Source organism: Carettochelys insculpta, chromosome 6 (assembly GCF_033958435.1).
Source record: "Carettochelys insculpta isolate YL-2023 chromosome 6, ASM3395843v1, whole genome shotgun sequence".
Lineage (NCBI taxonomy): Eukaryota > Metazoa > Chordata > Testudines > Carettochelyidae > Carettochelys > Carettochelys insculpta.
In genome coordinates, this window is record NC_134142.1 from 124819234 (window position 1) to 124837334 (window position 18101).

At 59.0% G+C, this 18101-nt stretch overlaps 1 protein-coding gene across 1 annotated transcript; it reads right to left on the reverse strand.

The window, feature by feature from the left end:
* Positions 1 to 465: 465 nt before the first annotated feature.
* Positions 466 to 5708, reverse strand: LOC142014991 (perforin-1-like). The gene is made up of 3 exons (XM_074998329.1): positions 5601 to 5708; positions 2530 to 3107; positions 466 to 1844 (listed from the first exon to the last, which is right to left on the reverse strand). Exons 2-3 carry the CDS (start codon positions 3051 to 3053, stop codon positions 779 to 781), a joined length of 1590 nt encoding a protein of 529 aa, XP_074854430.1. The 5' UTR covers positions 3054 to 3107; positions 5601 to 5708; the 3' UTR covers positions 466 to 778.
* Positions 5709 to 18101: the final 12393 nt, after the last annotated feature.

Sequence of the window (18101 nt, forward strand, 5' to 3'; positions counted from 1 at the left end):
GAGGCACACTGGTCCCCATATGAGACAGGTGGAAGGGGCTGCAGGGAGGGGCACACAGGCCACTGGCAGGAGTACAGGGAGCTCCAATAACAGCAGCACTGGCAGGGTTTGGAGAGGATCCCTACTTTACAAAAGCCACTTTAACTCTATGAGAGTTGCTGGGACATTTGAGGGTTGTTTAATTGGGGGCCTTGTGTTTGGGCTTTTTTGTGCTGGGTGATCACCCAGTGCCAGTGTGGACACCCATCATTACAATACAAGAGGCCTCCAATCCCATACAACAAAGAAATCATCCCCAAAGTCAGGGACTTTCGGGTCCAGCCCTGCGCCACTCACTGTGCGCCGATTTTCTGTTACACAGCAGGATGGGCTAATAAACGGCACTGTGCCTCATTGTGGCAATGCTCCCCCATCCCCAGTGGCTGGTGAATGTGAGGAAACACCTTTTACCAAAAATGATGCAAGTACATCCACATTTATTTGTTTAAACTCCATGTCGTCGTCAGAGCAAAACTAGCATTACACAGATTAAAGAGGAAATTTGCATCAGCACAACCCTGCATGCCCACAGGGCTGAGCCAGGCTTGTTGCGAAAAGCAGCGTGGCTTGATTTGCTCGGTAGCCTTGGCAATATACGCTCAGGAAAGGGAGCTTGAGCGAAGCAGATTCGAGTAGGGGGCTGGAAGTCAGGACTGCTTGGTTCTATGTCCAGCTCTGGGAAGGGAGTGGGGTCTAGCGGTTAGAGCAGGGGGAGACAGGCCAGCTGGGTTCTACCCTCTTAGCCTCTGACTGGCATGTACTCCTGGCAGACATCACCGCCCAGGTTGGGCCCGCACTCCAGCAAGTAGGAATACGTCACGAGGCTGGATGAGAAGGCACAGGTTAGCAAGACATTCCTGCCCACCTTAAGGGGGATTTGGCAGCTTCCCAGAAGCTGGTCTTTCAAAGGCCACGCATCGCTATCCCACACCTCCACTTTCAGTTCAGGCTTCGACCACAGCTTCACTGCCCCGAAGTCCAGGTCCTCCATCCACACGGGGTTGTCATTGTCCGTAATGAGGCTTGTCTGCAACTTCAGGCCTTGGAAGAAGACACTGACGTAGGGGTCACTGGGAGACATGAGGTCCCCTTTCAGGTCTTGACCTGACAAGACACGAACCTTCAGCCGCGCCGTGCCCCGCTGGAGCGAGCAGCACTTGGAGTTGATGAGGGGGTCACCAGAGCAGTGGCATTTGCAGGGATCCAAGGGGTCGGCCCTTCCACCCTGTGGGCAGCGCCGAGGACACTTCCTCTGCCCTCGCTCCAACACGTACTCCTTCACAGCCTGCCTCAGCGCCTCCCGCCTGGGGTTGGCCGACCCCAGCAAGGTGTGGATGGGCGCCAAGGAGTAGGAGACCAGGCCGGGGCTGCCTTTGAGGCTCTCCATCCAGGAGGAGAGGGCTGCAGGGTCTTGCTTGGTGGCAGAGAGCAGGTTGCCATGGCCATGGCCCCCTGTCACCTCAGCATTACCATCCATGTATGGAGCCTGGGAGCTCCAGCTGTCCTGGCTGCTCTGCTCATAGTCATGGGGGCTGGACAAACTCTGGGCCAAGCCCAGTTCCTGCCGGAACTGTGAGACCAGGCGCTGCTGGATTTCTGTAGTTGTCAACCCGTCCAGCACCGCCCGGCAGGTGGGGATGGCCGACAGCTTCCGCACGCGCCCGCCCAGCACTGCCTGGCTCATGTAGTGGGTACCGAACCTGGTCAGGAATTGTCGGTAGGTGGTTGACTCGTAGACAGGTGGGAGTTGGCTCACGGCCCAGGAGAAGTCAGGCATTAGAGGAGGGTCTGGGCGGACCCTCATGCTGCCAGAGGGAAAAGAGAGAGGAGTTAGGGGTGAACCAGAGACCCTGGTGTCTTCCCCCAGCACAAACTGGCCTCGTTTCCCCCAGTGCCCAAAGTCCAGCTAACCTGGGGCATGGGGTTCATGGGGAGGCAGGTTCCCCTCACCCTCCGTGCTGCAACATTACCCCAGTGCAGCACCAGGGAGGTAAGCGGGGCAGGCCCAGCAGAGGGCGCTGTGCTGTGGGGGAAGGGCCAGGGCCCAGCAGGGGGCGCTGTGCTGCAGGGAGGGCAGGAGGGTTTAGAAGGGGGCGCTGTGCTGCGGGGGTGGGGCAGGGCCCAGCAGGGGGCGCTGTGCTGCAGGGAGGGGGCAGGGCCCAGCAGGGGGCACTGTGCTGCGGGGGGGGAGCAGGGCCCAGCAGGGGGCGCTGTGTTGCGGGGCGGGGGGCAGGGCCCAGCAGGGGGCGCTGTGCTGCAGGGAGGGCAGGAGGGTTTAGAAGGGGGCGCTGTGCTGCGGGGGGGGCAGGGCCAGCAGCAGGCGCTGTGCTGCGGGGGCGGGGGGGAAGGCCCAGCAGGGGGCACTGTGCTGCTGGGGGGAGCAGGGCCCAGCAGGGGACGCTGTGCTGCAGGGCGGGGCAGGGCCCAGCAGGGGGCGCTGTGCTGCGGGAGGGGCAGGGCCCAGCAGGGGAGGCTTCAGCCAGCTCTCACCTGTAATACACACATGACAACTCCTGGAGCACAAACATGTGCCGGTCCTGCTGCTCCTTCTCGTAGGCGTAGTTTGTGAGCCGGGATTGGGTGCCCTGCACGGCCTGGAGACGGGGCTCCCCAGGCAGCACCAGATCTTTCTTCCAGTCGTTAGTCACATCTGCCGCCTTCACCCGGGCCGCACCCACAGCTGACTCCTCCACTGAGCTGCTGATGTCCTGGTTGCACAAGACGTTCACCTTCCAGTCCACCACGGCCAGGGGAGCCCTCTGCACCTGCCCCTGAAGCGGGTTCCGGCACAGGGTGCAGGTGCCATTTGGGCTGACCCGCAGGTCGGTGTCCACCAGGTAGGTCCCCGTCGCGCTCAGCGTGGTGATGTCAATGCCCTCCCGGACCAGGTGGTGCCCAGGCACAGAGGCTGTGACCTTACTGCACTCCTCAGCTGTGCTCATGTAGCAGTAGGTGGAGACCCCAGGGAAAAGGAAGAGGAAGAGGAGGAGGATGAAGTCTCTGGATCTGGGCATGGTGGCGTGAAGGCCGCACCCCTCCTCAGGAGCTGGGTTCAGTCTCTGAGCCACCTAGAGGGAGAATCACAGCAACAGCCTTCCTGAATGACCGTCTAGTGGCAGGCAGTTCCCCAGGCACAACCAGACACCTCCAGGCTCCTCTCACCCTCCCTGCATCTGAGAGGAGATGGCCAAGTGCCTGTGCTATAGCCGGCCCCGCCCTTGCCCTCCAAACCCAAGGGAGAATTGCTGTTGGGTGTGCGCAGTAGAGGGGCCATGACACACACAAGCGAGTAGCTCTGATTCTGTCCACAAGGGGGCAGTTGTGTGTCGTAGGGGGTGTGAAATACATGGGGGAGCAGTTCTCAGTCCGATCAATAGATGGCGCTGCAGACACGCCTGTGTACAGCCCCACTCCCCACCCACCTCCCAGGAGAAATCTCCCCTCCTTGTGCCAGGATCTGAACCCCCCACCTGAGTGGCTGCCATTAGTGTGATCTTACTTCAGAGGACACAGCCCCTGTCCCTCCTGCAGGCAGAGAGAGGAGCAGCCTATGGGGTATCTCTAGGCAGCAGCATTATTCTAGCATAGCTTATTCCAGAGTTGCTATTCCAAAACAACACGTCTACACAACAGGGAAGCCCTGGAATAAGCAACATGTATTCTGAACCAGCGTCTGCGCACACAGAGCCGATGTGACCTACAGCCATTGGGCGCCCTGGGGCTTATTTCGAAATCAGCTCTCTTCCCTGTTCACCCAGCCCCTACTTCCCAGCAGGCGCTGCTCCCTGCACAGGGAGTTTTACCTATTTCGAAATAAGCCACCTTCTATTTTGAAATGATCTTGAATAGTGGTTGCGTTGCGTTGTGTTGTGTTGTGTTGTGTTGTGTTGCATAGATGCTCAGAAAGTTATTTTGAAATAACTTTGCCGTGTAGATCTACCCTGAGTGTCCTCAGTTCCCTTCCTGTCTTACCTCGTAATCTCTGTGTGTTCCAGGATCCTTCACCAGGCACTGAGATGCCGCCAGCTCTGGGGCGGGGTAGGGGGAACTCCACTCAGAGAGCCCTGGGGAGCACTGGCTCAGGTGTACACTGGTGCCCCCCACCTTCACAGAGTCCCACCCCACAGCCTGGCCCTGGCCCTCCCCCTGGGTTACCTGTCTGCAGCAAAGCACCTGGCCAGCTGGACCTGAGCTGAGCTTTCTGGTGCCCTCTGGGTGCATCGGTTGGAGGCCAGGGGAGGCAGAATGAGGGATCCTGACCCCCCACCTTCAGCAAAACCCCCTCCCCAGTAAATCTGGCAGGAGTAGGGCTGCCCTGAGTGAGGGGGCGCGGTCTAGGCAGGGAGAAGGGCCAAATGCCGACCTCAGTGACCCCGTCGTAAATCCAGAGTAGAGTCTGGCAAACTAGAGAGGGAGGGTGGGAGCCGGGACCCTCCCAGGCTCTGGGAGCAGGATGGTGTCTAGTGGTTATAGCAGGGGGCTGAGAGCCGGAACTCCTGGGTTCTCTCTTTAACTCTGGAAATGGGGGACCCTGGAGTCCGGCCTGCTGGGTCCTCTCCTCGGCTCTGGGAGGGGAGCGGGTGAGGAGGGCGTGGAGGACACAGAAGAAGTTAAACACCAGCGGAAGTGCTCCAGGGTCAGTCATTAGAGCAGGGCTCCCAAACGCTTCAGCATCACCCCCGTTAGATTTTTGAGAAACCTTCACGCCCCCCCGACCTCTTCTCTCCCATCAGCCTCCCCCACCCCGTTAACAAAAAACACAAATCGTAGTTGGAAATAAACGTGCCTTGAGGGAAAATGTTATTGAATATTAAAAATCAGCACAAGGAGTTCTTCTTGGCCCCTTGCGGGTGCCTGGTGCAGTCCCAGCTGGCTGGGTGCCTGAGCCCGGTGCCAGCCGCCAGAGCTGCCCACACCAGCCACCTGCCAGCACAAGACCTGCAGTGCCAGAGACGCCCGCCGAATCCCTGCGCCACCGAAGCCAGCCACTTACCCACCAGCCACCCGCCCCAGGCTGGCAGGGTCAGCCACCCCGCCCCACACCATCCCCAGCCGCCCAAGCCCCACGCTGCTGGGGTCAGCCACCCCGGCCCACACCATCCCCAGCCGCCCAAGCCCCACGCTGCCGGGGCCAGCCTCCTGAGCCCTGCAAGCCAACCACCACCAGAGCCCCACCTCTCTCACAGAGCCAGGCACCATCAGCCCCCTGCTCTTACCCCATTCCCATCCCCCTCACCCGAGCCAGGTACCCCCAGCCCCCGTCTAACCCCACGCCCTCTTCCCCCCACCCACACTCCCTCCCCTTTGCAGGAGGCAGCCAGCCCCACGTGGGCCTTCCCCGGCTGCCTGCTCCTCACAGCGGCTGTGCCAGGTCGCCCGCGTGAAATGGCCGGGCTGAGAGCCGGAAGCAAAGGTCGGAGCTTTCTTTGGGTGGGGGGGATGGCGGGGGGCTGGGCCACCTCACACCCCCCCCACACTATTTCTTCATACCCCCCCAGAGGGGCACGCCCCCCATGGTGGGAAACTGCACGTTAAAGACACATGAGGAGATGCGCCCGTACCTTTGTGTTTACATAGCCAGGGCGAGAGGTTCACCGTGGACCCCAACGGCCCCGACAGTCGCGAGGCTGCGAGCCCAGAGATACAGCCGCCACGCTCACATGCAGCTGGGCTGTGGGGCCGTCAGATCGCTGGGCTCATTCCTCCTCAGAGCCCGCGCCCCCGACTCGGACATGGCCCGAGATGGGCGACTGCCCCACGCCGACCCCTCTGCTAGTTGCTGGTGGCCTTTGGAAAGAGAAAGCTCTGACATCCAAGCCAGCAAGCGCCTCTGGCTCACCCCAGGACGGCTGCGCTCAGGGGAACTCGGACAGGAGCGCTGGGGCCCCGAGCCTGGAAACAGATCCACCTGATTCCCCAGGGAATACGGGAGTCACAAATCAGAGGCCTCCTGCTCCGGCCTGGCTCCCCCGGGGCCGGGGACAGGACCCTGGGGAGCTCCGTCTGAAAGGGGCTGCAGCTCAGCACGGTCTCTCGGCAGCTGAGCCAGGAACTCCAATGCACCAGGGGGCTTTGGGAAGCTCCGGTGGGTTCCCGGAGCTGGAGGGAGCATGTGTGATCTGCTGGGATGGGCAGAACCTCCTGCGCAGGGAACAAGAGTTTCAGTCGCTCTCGTCGCAGGTCGCTGGGCTCTTGGGCTGGGAGTCCCAGGCTGGGTGGCGCCGGGGCCTGGGTTTGTTGCTGGCTAACCAGGCAGGTGCTGCAGAAGCTGCTCGGTGCTGGTTCGGGGATGGCAATTCTCAGAGCTCCCCCCCGCAGGGTGTCTGCCCCACTCTGCCATGTGCCCTGCCTGGGAATCTGGGGCGGGGGGTCCCTGGGGGCTCACAGGGGCCAGGAGCTAGGACTGGGGGCCTCGGGGAAGGGAGCCAAGGGGGCAGACGAGTGGGAGTGGTTAGCCCCTCCCTCAGCCCCCCAGCTGTGCCCAGATCCATGGGAGACCTGAGCCCCCCGTCCCAATGTTTGGGCCAGGATCTAGAGGTGTCCTGAGTCCTACTCCTGCCCCTCTGGGTGTGCAGATAGAATGGGGGCTGTGCCCCACTCCTGCCCCCCTGCATGTGCTGGGAGCTGGGGGTCAGGAAGGAATTTTTCATTGGTGTGGAGTGGGGTGGGGGCCAGTCAGGAGTAGGGGTGAAATAGGGGGGCACTTGGAGTGCGGGTGGGGCAAAGAAGATCAGGTAATGTGGGGGACTGAGCACCCAGTGCTGGGAGGAGCAGGGGGGACCCACACAGGAAAACATCAGAGCGGCTCAGTCAGCTCAGCAGCTCTGTACTGGATGGGAATTTCAGCCTCTCCCACCCCCCTGCCTGGGCAACAGCATCGCCTGTGGGCTGGGCCCTGGGACAGCCACCCCGGAGAGATTCAGGCCCCAGTCAGCCAAGCGCCCACCACCGGGTCCGGGTCTCTTTGGGTGGTGCGCATGAGCTGCTGCTGCGGTGCACAGAATAAAATTATTCCCCACCTGAACGGGAAAGAGGCGCAGGAACCTGCTGAGCACTCCCGGAGCCACTCACCCGCTTTGGGCAGAGCCCAGGGAGTGGGGCGGACCCTGGAGGAGGCTTCAGCTCAGGAGCCAGACCCTGCCTTTCCTCGTGGGTGGCGCTTACCTGTCCTGCATCAGCCAGCGGGATCCCAGCCCCGGCCCCGCTCGCTGCTCTCTGGGCTTTGCTGTGTGCCATATATATACACCCGGCCGTGCCGACTAGTGGTTTTCTTCAGGCAGCCCCACCCCCGTGGCACCCGGAGGCCACACCCCCTCTCCAGCACTGTCCCACTCTGGGCAAAGGCATGCCCTGACCCCCCCAGCTCACCACCCTGCGGGGAGGCAGCACCATTCCCAGGAACAGCCCCCAGCCCCTCTCCCTGTAATGCTGGGGCTGGGGGAAGCCCAATCCCCTGCCCTGCCCCCCTGCTGAGCCCAGAGCTGGGTGAATGCTGCTGCCCACCCTGGCTGGCACAGAGCTCTGCACCCGGGGCTGGCGTGGCTCCCTGCTCCCCGGGCATGTGGGGCCCCCCTACTTTTATCATCGCAGGGCAGAATAAATGTTATTACGTGCACCGAGGTCTGTGCGGACGTGCACCACCTGCAGACCCACACGTTGCCAGCTGTGGGCGCTCCGCTACCCACTGGGTGGCACCTGTCTCTCTCCTGGGTGCCCACCAGAGTGGACAAGGAACCCGGTAGGGTCCCGCTCCCAGTGCTGGCAGAGGAAGGGGAGATGGGGGGTTACCATCAGCACCAGGCCCGACACCACAGCTGACATTTCCTGGGTTCCCCTTCCCCAGTGCCCACCTCCAGCCCCCTCTTTGTCCCCCAAGGCTCCCCCCATGTGCCCCTCATTTCTCTCCCCCCACCCTGCCCCCAGCCGCCACACTGCCACCAGTAGCAGTGCTGCAGAACAACTGTGGTGGGGTGCTGGCTGGCAGCCATGACTTTTTCTGTGGGTGCTCCAGCCCCAGAACACCCTTAGGTCGTCCCCTATGAACACAAACAAGAGGGAGCCGAAGGTACAACCCTGACTCAGGGGACGCTGGCTCCGGCCTTTCCTGGCATTAACCAGAAACCGCAGCCCAGAAGAGTTCAACAGACTTCTCCCGCTGGCCTTGGCCCCGGCATATGGCAGGATGCCCATGGGACAGCGTAATCCCGACTGAGCCATGCAGTGCCATGCGACAGGGCCCCTCCGTGAGCCTCGCCTGGCAGGCTGAGCTCTGGCAGTGACGAAGAGTTGGAAGAAGCCCCATCCCTCAAGGCTGGATGGACCCCATGGAGCAGGAGCCCAGGTTGGGGCTGGTTTGGTGGTCTCACGGCTTGGAGGAGAAGAGCAGATCAGTGTGCCCATGGCTGGCCATCCCTGGGACCACCACATGGCCAATTCTCCGGACCTTCAGGCCCCCAGAGAGCAGGCTCAGATCTAGTGAGACCCAAGAGCCTGGGTGCACCTTGAGCTGGTGGCCATTAGTGGCTACATGGCCTCCACAGCAGCCGGCCTTGCCTAATGGTGCCCAATGTGGCCAGGAAGAGCTAGTGCATAAGATGCAGGCCCTGGGAGAAGTGGGGTGTCCATGGGAGACTTTGGAGCCCCTTAATTAGAATTAGGAGCCAAACAGGCCCTCCCAGCTTCCCTGGGGCAGGGCTTTATGCAGGGAGCTCTCCCCTGGAGGTCAGTCCTGGCCTCACGCTGTTCTCCAGAGAGAAGGGAAGGGGGCTCGGTAGAGGGTGCTGTGCTGCAGGGGTAGTGCTGGGCCCAGCAGGAGGTGCTGGGCTGAGGGATGCAAGCTGGGGTGGCCGGCCAGGGGCGCTGTATGGCAGGGAGCAGGGCAAGGGCCCAGCAGGGGGTGCTGCACGGGATTCTCCTGCAATACACCCCGGACACGTTGTGGTGTATGACTGTCAACGTGGCCCAAGCGCCTTCAGGCAGGTGTAGCTGGTGAGCTCCGATCAGCAGCCCCCAGGGCCAGGATGGGGGGCTGGTCTGGCAGCTCCAGATCCAACTTCTAGTCATAAAATCATAGACTCATACAACACTAGAACTGGAAGGGAGCTGGAGAGGTCCTCGGGTGCAGCCCCCTGCGCTCATGGCAGGACCAAGCACTGTCTAGACCATCCCTGAGAGACGTCTGTCTAACCTGTTCTTAAGTATCTCCAGTGATGGAGATTCCACAACCTCCCCTGGCAATTTATTCCACCGTTTGACCACCCTGACAGTTAGGAACTTTTTCCTAATGTCCAACCGAAACTCCCTTGCTGCAGTTTAAGCCCATTGCCTCTTGTTCTATCCTCAGAGACCAAGGAGAACAATATCTCTCCCTCTTCCTTGTAACCATCTTTGAAGTACTTGAAAACCTCCATCACATCCCCTCGAAGTCTTCTCTTTTCTAAACTAAACAAGCCCAGTTCTTTCAGTCGTCCCTCACAGCTCATGTTCTCTAGGGTTTTGTTATTCTTGTTGCTCTTCTCTGGACCTTCTCCAGTTTCTCCACATCTTTTTTGAACAGAGGTGCCCAGAACTGGACACAATACTCCAGCTGAGGCCTAATCAGCGCAGAGTGCAGCGGAAGAATGACTTCTCGTGTCTTGCTCTCAACACACCTATTCGTACGTCCCAGATTCATGTTTGCTTTTTTTGCAACAGCATCACACTGCTGACTCATATTTAGCTTGTGGGTCCACTATGACCTCTAAATCCCTTTCCGCAGGGCTCCTTTCTAGACAGTCACTTCCCATTTTGTATGTAAAAAGCTGATTGGGCCTTCCTAAGGGGAGTACTTTGCATTTGTCCTTATTAAACTTGCACCCACCTTATAGTAGCCCCATCTAAGTTGTATTTGCCTAGTTTATTAATAAGAACATCATGCGAGACCTTGTCAAGTGCCTTACTAAAGTCTAGGTATACCATATCTACCACTTCTCCTTTATCCACAGGACTTGTTATCTTGTCAAAAAAAAGCTATCAGATTGGTCTGGCATGATTTGTTCTCCACAAATGTTACCTATCACCTTATTTTCTTCCAGATGCTTGCAGATGACTTCCTTAATTACTTGCTCCATTATATTTCCCAGCACAGAAGTTAAACTGACTGGTCTGTAGTTTTCTGGGTTGTTCTTTTTTCCCTTTTGATAGATGGGCGCTATATTTGCCTTTTGCAGTCTTCTGGCATCTCTCCTGACTTCCAGAACTTTGTTCCAGGTCATTGTTCACATCCAACCACATTGCCCAGGCTACGGCCATGACTGACTGTTCCACCAAGCCACTGAGGTCCCCATTGTAGGAGATGTGAATCCTCCAGACCATCACGGCCATTGACACACTCTACAGCTGCCCTCCCTTGCAGCAGGTTCTGGCCTTGCTACAGACTAGTGTCTACCAAACATGGTCAAGTCAATGGCCTTCCCCACAAGGCTGTACACGTGCAGAGGCCACATTCTCATTGCTGATTTCAGCCTTGCCTGCATAGGAGCAGAGAGAGAGAAACCCATATGAAAAGAAGGGTAATTTAGGTTAGGTCGGTCCTGCTTTGAGCAGGGGGTGGGACTCAATGACCTCCTGAGGTCTTGTCCACCCTTCTATGATTCTATGAAACACTGGATCTTGGTATAGCTGGTGCAAAGGGCTGGGGAGGAGACGTTGGCCTGTGATCCTCCCTGAAGGGAGAGAAACAGAGTGAACTCTCCCTAAGGAGAATCCAGGTGCCCCCATGGCTGCGGTGTGTTTGGGGATACACTCCCAAGGGTCAGCTACCACTCACTCTGGCTGAGTTCTCAGAAGCCATCCATCTTGTGCCCCCAGTCAATCTCCAGGCAGGGACAGGATGAGCCTAGAGTTCTACCAGGCATTCTGGGAGATTCTCAGCTCAGACCTTGCTTTCATCCTGTCTGAGTCCATAGGGATCACAGTGCTCCCTTGGTGGTGCAGGCAAGTTGTGCCAGCCTTGCTACCCAAGAAGAGGGACCTCCATGACCTTCAGAACCAGCATCACTCCTCAGCATGGACTACAAGGTCATATTAGGCTCTGTCTGATCAGACCTACAAAGTCCTAAAAAGTTCCCTTTTTGACAACCCTTATTTAATCTGGGTCCTCCTCGAGCTGAGGCTTAGGTTTGGTCTGTCATTCACCATCACGGAGAAGAAGGTATTTGACAGGGTGGAGTGTAGGTACCTCCTGGGCACTCTGTGGGCACTCAGCTTTGGGCCATGGTTTTGGGGTTTTCTCCAGGTTCTGTATGCCCCCCCCCCGAAGGGTCTGGTCAAGCTCAGCTGGACCCTGGCTGAACTGGTCAGCTTCAGATGAAGGGTGCATCAAGGCTGTCAGCTGTTGGGCCAGCTGTGTACTCTGGCCATCAAGCCCTTCCTCCGTCTCCTCTGTAGCAGCCTGATGGGGCTGATGATCTTCAAGCTAGAACTGGGGGTTGACATACACCGATGATGTCCTCCTCGTGGTGCAGGACCCACCTGACCAGGTGTGGGTGGAAACCTGCCAGGCTGTCTATTTGTCAACCTCCTTCTCATAGGTCAGGGGTCAGCGTCCTGTGGCTCTGGAGCCACAGGTGGTACTTTAAGGAGCCATTTGTGGCTCTGAGCTGACTCCTCCTGTGACTCCAAGCACTTCTGGTGCTCAAATAAAAACTCTAAACTGAGTTGCCCGCCATTGAACCGAGTGAATTTAGTTTTGTGTAAGCGGCGGCAGCCCCTGGAACCACTGAGCAGCCAGCTGTGGCAGGGCAGGGAGCTGCCCAGGTCAGGGAAGCTTAGCTGGCAGGAAAGTGGGGGAGGGGCAACTGAGCCTCCCCCTGCCAGAGCCACACAGCCCCCCGAGAAGGAGGCTGGGAGCAGCGGAGGAGTTGCACGCACTGAGGGAATTAATCCTGAGGGCAGGGAACACAGAAGGTTACGTGTAGGGATTGGGTAGCTGGTGCAACTCATTGTGTGTGCTGTTCGGGTTGCGCTATTTATTAAGGACCCATCACGCATTCACAGGCACTGCGGCTCTTGAAGGATTGACTTTGTGACCGGATTTGAAAAAATGGTTCTTCTGGCTACTTCGGTTGCAGACCCCCATCACAGGTCACCTGGCCCCAGAGGTTGGCTCTGAGTTCTTCTGGGTCTCTGCAGCGGATCTGAGCCTTCCCCTGGAGGCCAGAGGCCAGGGACAGATCTGCCCCTGTGGCAAGGACCATATCTTCTCCTCCAGGCCCTGCAGTGACTCCTGTTGACACACAAGTTCCTCCACAAACCCCAGGGCGCCAAGAAGACTGGCAGCTCTTTGGTCTCCACCTGAGGGACCAGGCGTGAGGCCTCACTGTGCTGCCAGCAGCGCCTATGGGCCTGGACAACAGAGTCAGCCTCTAGGTGCATGGCAGCCACTGAGGGGGGAGATCTCATGGCCTAGGCCCAGCCATGCCATCCCCAGGTAGGTGTGCAGCTGGTGGGGTTCCTCACTGGGCCAGAAGCTGGTCCTGGTGGAAGCAACAGGAATGGAGACGTCCTGAGACTACCACCGTGGGGGACTGGGTGGTCGGCTCATGCAGCTTTCTGCCTCGCTTACCCCGTGGCATGTGCACCCAGAGGACAGGGCAGCCGTCCTGCCTTCCTGGCTGGCTCTCCTGGAGCAGGTTCTGTGGGAGGCAGCTCCTTGCCCAACATTCATCCCCACCCTCATGGCCTTGCTCTCAGGCCCCCACCCTGCGAGCTCCTCCGACCCACCTCGGCTCACAGCTTGAGTTGGCCACATGAGCTGCAGCGCTGACCCGCCCCAAGGAAAGAGCTATACGCCCTGCTGCTCCCACGGGTCATCGCCTCACGAGGAGGTGCCACCTTGTGCCATCTGTGGGGGCTGAGGGACCCCCGTGGGCAGCTAGGATCCTCAGCCCACCAGGGACACCAGCTGGGGGGATCTTCCCTGGAGCCTCAGCAGGGCTGCGTGTGGACAGGTTCAGTCCCACCCCAGGCCTTCTGGCAGCACAAGGGAGCCTCTGGTGCCTGTTTACCCAGCCCCTTCTCCGCTCCTCCAGAAATGTCTTCTAAGGTCCTGGTTGCTCTTGTCCCCTTTACGCACTCCCTGTCCATGGCCCCCCAGGGTTGCGTCATCTCCTCACCCACCACCTCCGGGTGCTGTCCGCAGCAGCTGTTAGAGTTAAGCTGGAATGTTACAGCACTGTGCAATTTCTTTAACTAGACATCCTTGTCGAGTTCTGTTTCAAAATGGATTCCCTGTGCAGTTTCCATTTTTAAAGATGGCCACGAGCTCGTCTCCTTCCCCCAGGCAAGGCAGGGAAATTAATGAGCGAAAATTAGGGTGGGAAGTGATTGTAATCTGCCCAGAGACACAAGCCTGTACAAAGGGGCAGAGCCTGCCCCTCAGGGCCTTTTTCCCTCAGTGTGGTAGTTTCCTATGGGGCACTCTCTCAGGCCCCCATCAGGGCTGGTAGCTAAGGGGGACAGCTCCAGGCTGCTGGGCCTCCTAGGCCAGTCTGACAGGGAGAGCTAGAGAGAGGCCGGCTGATAGTGAGGGCAGCCGTCTGAAGCTTGCTTGGCCTTGTAGGTCAGTCTACTTTGGTATTTACTTTATCTTATTTCCGAGTTAGAGACAATTATTACACACACCTACACACATCCCAGCAGGTCGTTTTCTTTAGGTGTTCCACACACAGGACGGCAAGTCACAAGCTGAAGAACGAAGAGGGAAGAAGATCATGTCTTCACTTGACAGCTTCTGTCTTCAGGCCGGAGCATCCCTGAAGGCTAATTCCTGAACCCTGCTGTCGCCTGAGAACATGGTGCTGTCCAAACTATCCTTACCCTGCGGTTTTCTTTCGAAGGTTAATTGCGCTAACAACCGAGCCGTTATTCAGTCTATGTTGTGTGCTCTGGGGAGTCCCATTTTCTGTTCCTGTATTGTATTATAGTGAAATGCAACACAGTTCTCTTTTCTCCACTCCCTTGTCATAACGACACATGAACCGATGATCGAGGCGGAGGGCGTACAGCCTTGCAGACCAGCCCATCTTCTGACAAATTTGGTAGCGTTTGCAATTCTAGCTGTCTCAGGCTACCAGCAGCAACACCAACAAAGGAGCTGGAGAGGGAGGGGTGCAGCTACTGAGGGACCCATTTCTGTCCTTCCGTCCAACCTTATGTCCCGGCAGTGCCTGCTGGTTCCCTGGACTTGTCGGGGGTAGGCGCTGTCCAGGCTGTCTGCGGCGTGCTCCCCTCACAAGCCCTTGTTAGGCTCTGTGACCCTCTGTCCTTCTCCTGCCTGGTCCTCTGTTATCCCTGCAACGCAGCTGAACCTCGAGGTCAGTGGTTTCAGGGGACTTCACTGGGGGGGAGGGTTTCCCCCCTCCACCCACTTTCCCGGGGCTTTGATAGGCGGGTTTGCTTTGTACAGTGAAAAGACAAACAGCGCCACTGGGAAGCTCAGAGTAAACCTTCCAGGGACGCTGGCTCCCAGCCTCAGCCCTTCCCAGAAACCACGCAGCTCTGGCGGGAGGGGCCACCGCAGAGCCCAGGGAAGGTCAGCAGCTCACCCCGGCTGACCCCAGCCCCAGCACACGGGGAACAGAATAGGGGATTGTCATTGCTGCAATGGGACCATCCACAGCCTGTGCACCAGGGCACCTGGGTGAGCTCTGCTGGCCGGAGAGGCTCTGGAAGGCACAGCAAAGGGTGGGAGGGAGACCCCTGTGAGGCTGTCCGGCCAGGCTGAGCAGGGGGCTGGGCTCACCAGGGGCAGGTTGGTGACCTCTTCTGGGCTTCCTGTGCTGCCCCCAGCCAAAGATGTGCAATTTCTGGGGCGTACGAAGGAGGGGGAAGGAACAAGCCTGACACATGGGCCTGGGCCAACGGCAGCTGCGTCACAGGCAGATCTTTGCCCTCCTGTCAGTGTCCAAGGCATGGACTCAGCCCCGGTCTGACCAGCAGCCCAGACCACGTGGAGCGTGGGACATACCCCAGCAGAGCAGCACACGTACATGGGATGGGATGGGACCCCTGGGGTGTCGTCTGATCGCCTCAGACACTAGGGAGGCCCTGTCTCTGCCACCCTGGGCCCCCTCTGACCTGGTCTTGCTGACCCAGGCCTGCCGGCCTCCTTCAGCAAAGCTCACAGGCAGGGCCACCCGCAGCTGCAGACAAAACCACTGGGACCAGCTCTGAGGACCCAGGTCAAGAGGGTTACTTCAGCCCTCAGCTCGGAGCCATCCCAGCTATAGAATGAATGGGGCAGCTGCCCCGGGCCCTGTGCTTTTGGGGGCCCAGCGGTGGCCACCCCAACTGTCCCAGGGGTGAGGCCAAGGAACCAGCCTCCTGCAGCCTGCAGTGGGGGAAGCTGGCGTCCCTTCAGGCACCCCCACCTTTGGCAAAGTGAGGTAAAGGGGCCAGGAGGGCAGCACAGTGCAGCGGGGCAGAGCAGGCTGCTGTTCCCACCACCAGCATGGTGAGTGGTGGGGATAAACTGAGGCAACCGCTACTGCCTTTGTCGCACCGGGCCCTTGGTCCCAAGTAAGCCCCACGCCTTGTTGCCTGGGGGGGAGGAAGTAAAGGGGCAGTGCCAGAGCAGGGGAGGGAGAGAGCCGGCAGTGTAGGGGAAGTCGTCTCCTGCACTTGGGATGGCCCTGGCCCAGATGCTCATCCATTGGCGAAAAAACCCAGATCAATGGCATTCGCCTCCTTTCTGGGTGTGAAGACGGTGCACACCCGCGGCTCCCACTGTCAGTAACACGGCACAATGCAATGAGACAACAATTCCACGGCACGCCAGCTCCAACAGGCTTCCACCCTCCCTCCTCCCCCCTTCCCACGGCAGGGAGTGGAGTCCAGCTCCCCGCCAGCCCATTCGGGCCAGGAAGCAACATGTCAGCTGCCTCCTCGCATGAAGTGGCTCCTGCAGGGTCGGCATTTCCCCTCGCAGCAGCTCTGCAACGAGCCACCAGAGAGAGAAACTGACCAGCCCTGCAGCAGCTGGGGCTCAGGCAGCCTTGCTGCTTCAGCCACTGCTGGTGCAGGGTCCTCAGTTTCCCCCCACAGGGTGGCCCTGCAAAGAGCCACGGGGAAGGGAAATGGACAAAAGTTCCCGGCACATTCGGACAGTTCTCAGGGCGCACCAGTATGTTGCAATACTGGGATACTCAGCCTCTCATCAAGGGTGCCCATGATGGGGAGACTGGGGGGGTCAGTAGCCCACCCTTAACGTTTGAACCTGCTGGATTTCACCCGTGAGGGCTGCTCTAAGTCACTTCCCTAGCCCCAGTGGCAGCTCTTAACTGGAACAAGCTAGATAGAGCGATAGAGAGATATAGGAGGTGTGTGGGGATAGGTAGATAGATAGATAGATTGATAATAGAGTACATACATCTGTTTATGCTTCTGTGACTCCATTTGTTCAAGAGCTCCCCCTCAATAGTAAGCACTAACTATGCAAATTGGCTGTGCAGCTTCCTCCTCTCCTAACTTAAAGCGAGGTTGGGATTTGGCTGTGCCAGGAAAGTGGGAAGTGCAGAGAATGGGATTGTTTTCCATAACCCGGGAAGAGAGGGGCTGTTTGGAGGGATGCTGTACTGACCGTGGCCACTGGGGGCAGTGAGCACAGGGGACAGCTGGCCTGCAGCGTGAGACCCCTAAGGGAGTAGCCAGCAGGGCTGGGACTCTGCCATCTTGTCATCCAGCACCCCAGGTAAGTAGCCCCCTGTCCCAACTTTCCCCCCCACCCTTGGCTGCAGCACTGGAGAAGTGGGGAGAAAAACCACTGGCAGCTGAGGAAGAGAAAAGTCTCACAAGGGATGGGACCCGCTCCCCTGAGCCCCACCCCCGCCCCCACCCCGACTCTCACCCCCTGGCCTGGGCGTGAGGGCGAGCTGGCCAATCCTGGTGCCGTGGTGTCATGGGGCAGCACCAGTTAGACCACGTTTGACCAAACTGCCAGGTGTGCCGGCAGGAAGCAATTCTGGGGGGGTTGTGAGGTGGCCCAGCCCCCCTAGTCATTCCCCCCACCCCGCCAAAGAAAGGTCCGGCCTTTGCTTCCGGCTCTCAGCCTGGCCATTTCATGTGGGCTACCCGGCGCAGCCGCTGTGAGGAGCTGGCAGCCAGGGAAGGCCCACATGGGGCTGGCTGCCTCCTGCAAAGGGGAGGGAGTGTGGGTGGGGGGAGGGAGGAGGATGGGGTGAGACAAGGGGGCTGGCAGTGCCTGGCATTGGGGGAGGGGAGGGGCTCAGGTGGGTGACTCACAGGCGGCTGGGGTTGTTGGCCAACAGCTCAGGAGGGCAGCTCAGGCAGCTGGGTCTGGGATACAGGGGCTTGAGCCATCAGTGTGGGACTCAGGCGGGTGGACAGGTGCGTGGCCTCAGACAGGAGGCTCGAACGGGTGGTCCCAGCAGTGTGGGACTCAGGCAGGTGGCTCAGGCGGGCAGGTGGTCCCAGCAGCACAGGGCTCAGGCAGCTGCCCAGGTTGGGCTGCATCAGGCACCCACATGGTGGGCCTGTGCCGTTAGCCCGGAAGGTCCCTAGCCAATCCCCTAGGACTTCCCAGCTTGTGAAGCAAATGCGGCTTTATCTTTCACCTGAAATTCATTTGTTTCTGCTGTTTCTGATGTTAAATTCCATTTTCACTAAATTTTGGGGCCAACACAAACTCTGTGAGCTCAGTCTTAACTTTAAAGACCATTTCAATGTGAAGAGTTTGTGTTTATTCTAAATGACCAGTTGAATTTTTTGTCCGGGGCAGGGTTGGCTGATGGTAAAGAAGGCGGGACAGGTGCGTGATGCTGAAAAGTTTGGGAACCACTGAGTTAGACACACTGAACCCACCAGCAGACTCAGAAACGCCCCCAGCCTCGCCCTCGTAGGTGTGCGGGGCTGGTGCCGAATGGCGTGGTTACGTCCTTTTCTCGTGGGAGGCCAGCAAAGGCTCAACTCAGGGCGCGGTGCACGCCGGGGGTTAGCACGTGGGGGCAGGCCTAGGAACCAGGAGTTCTGAGTTTGATACCCCCCAGCTCTGGGAAGGGAGCGGG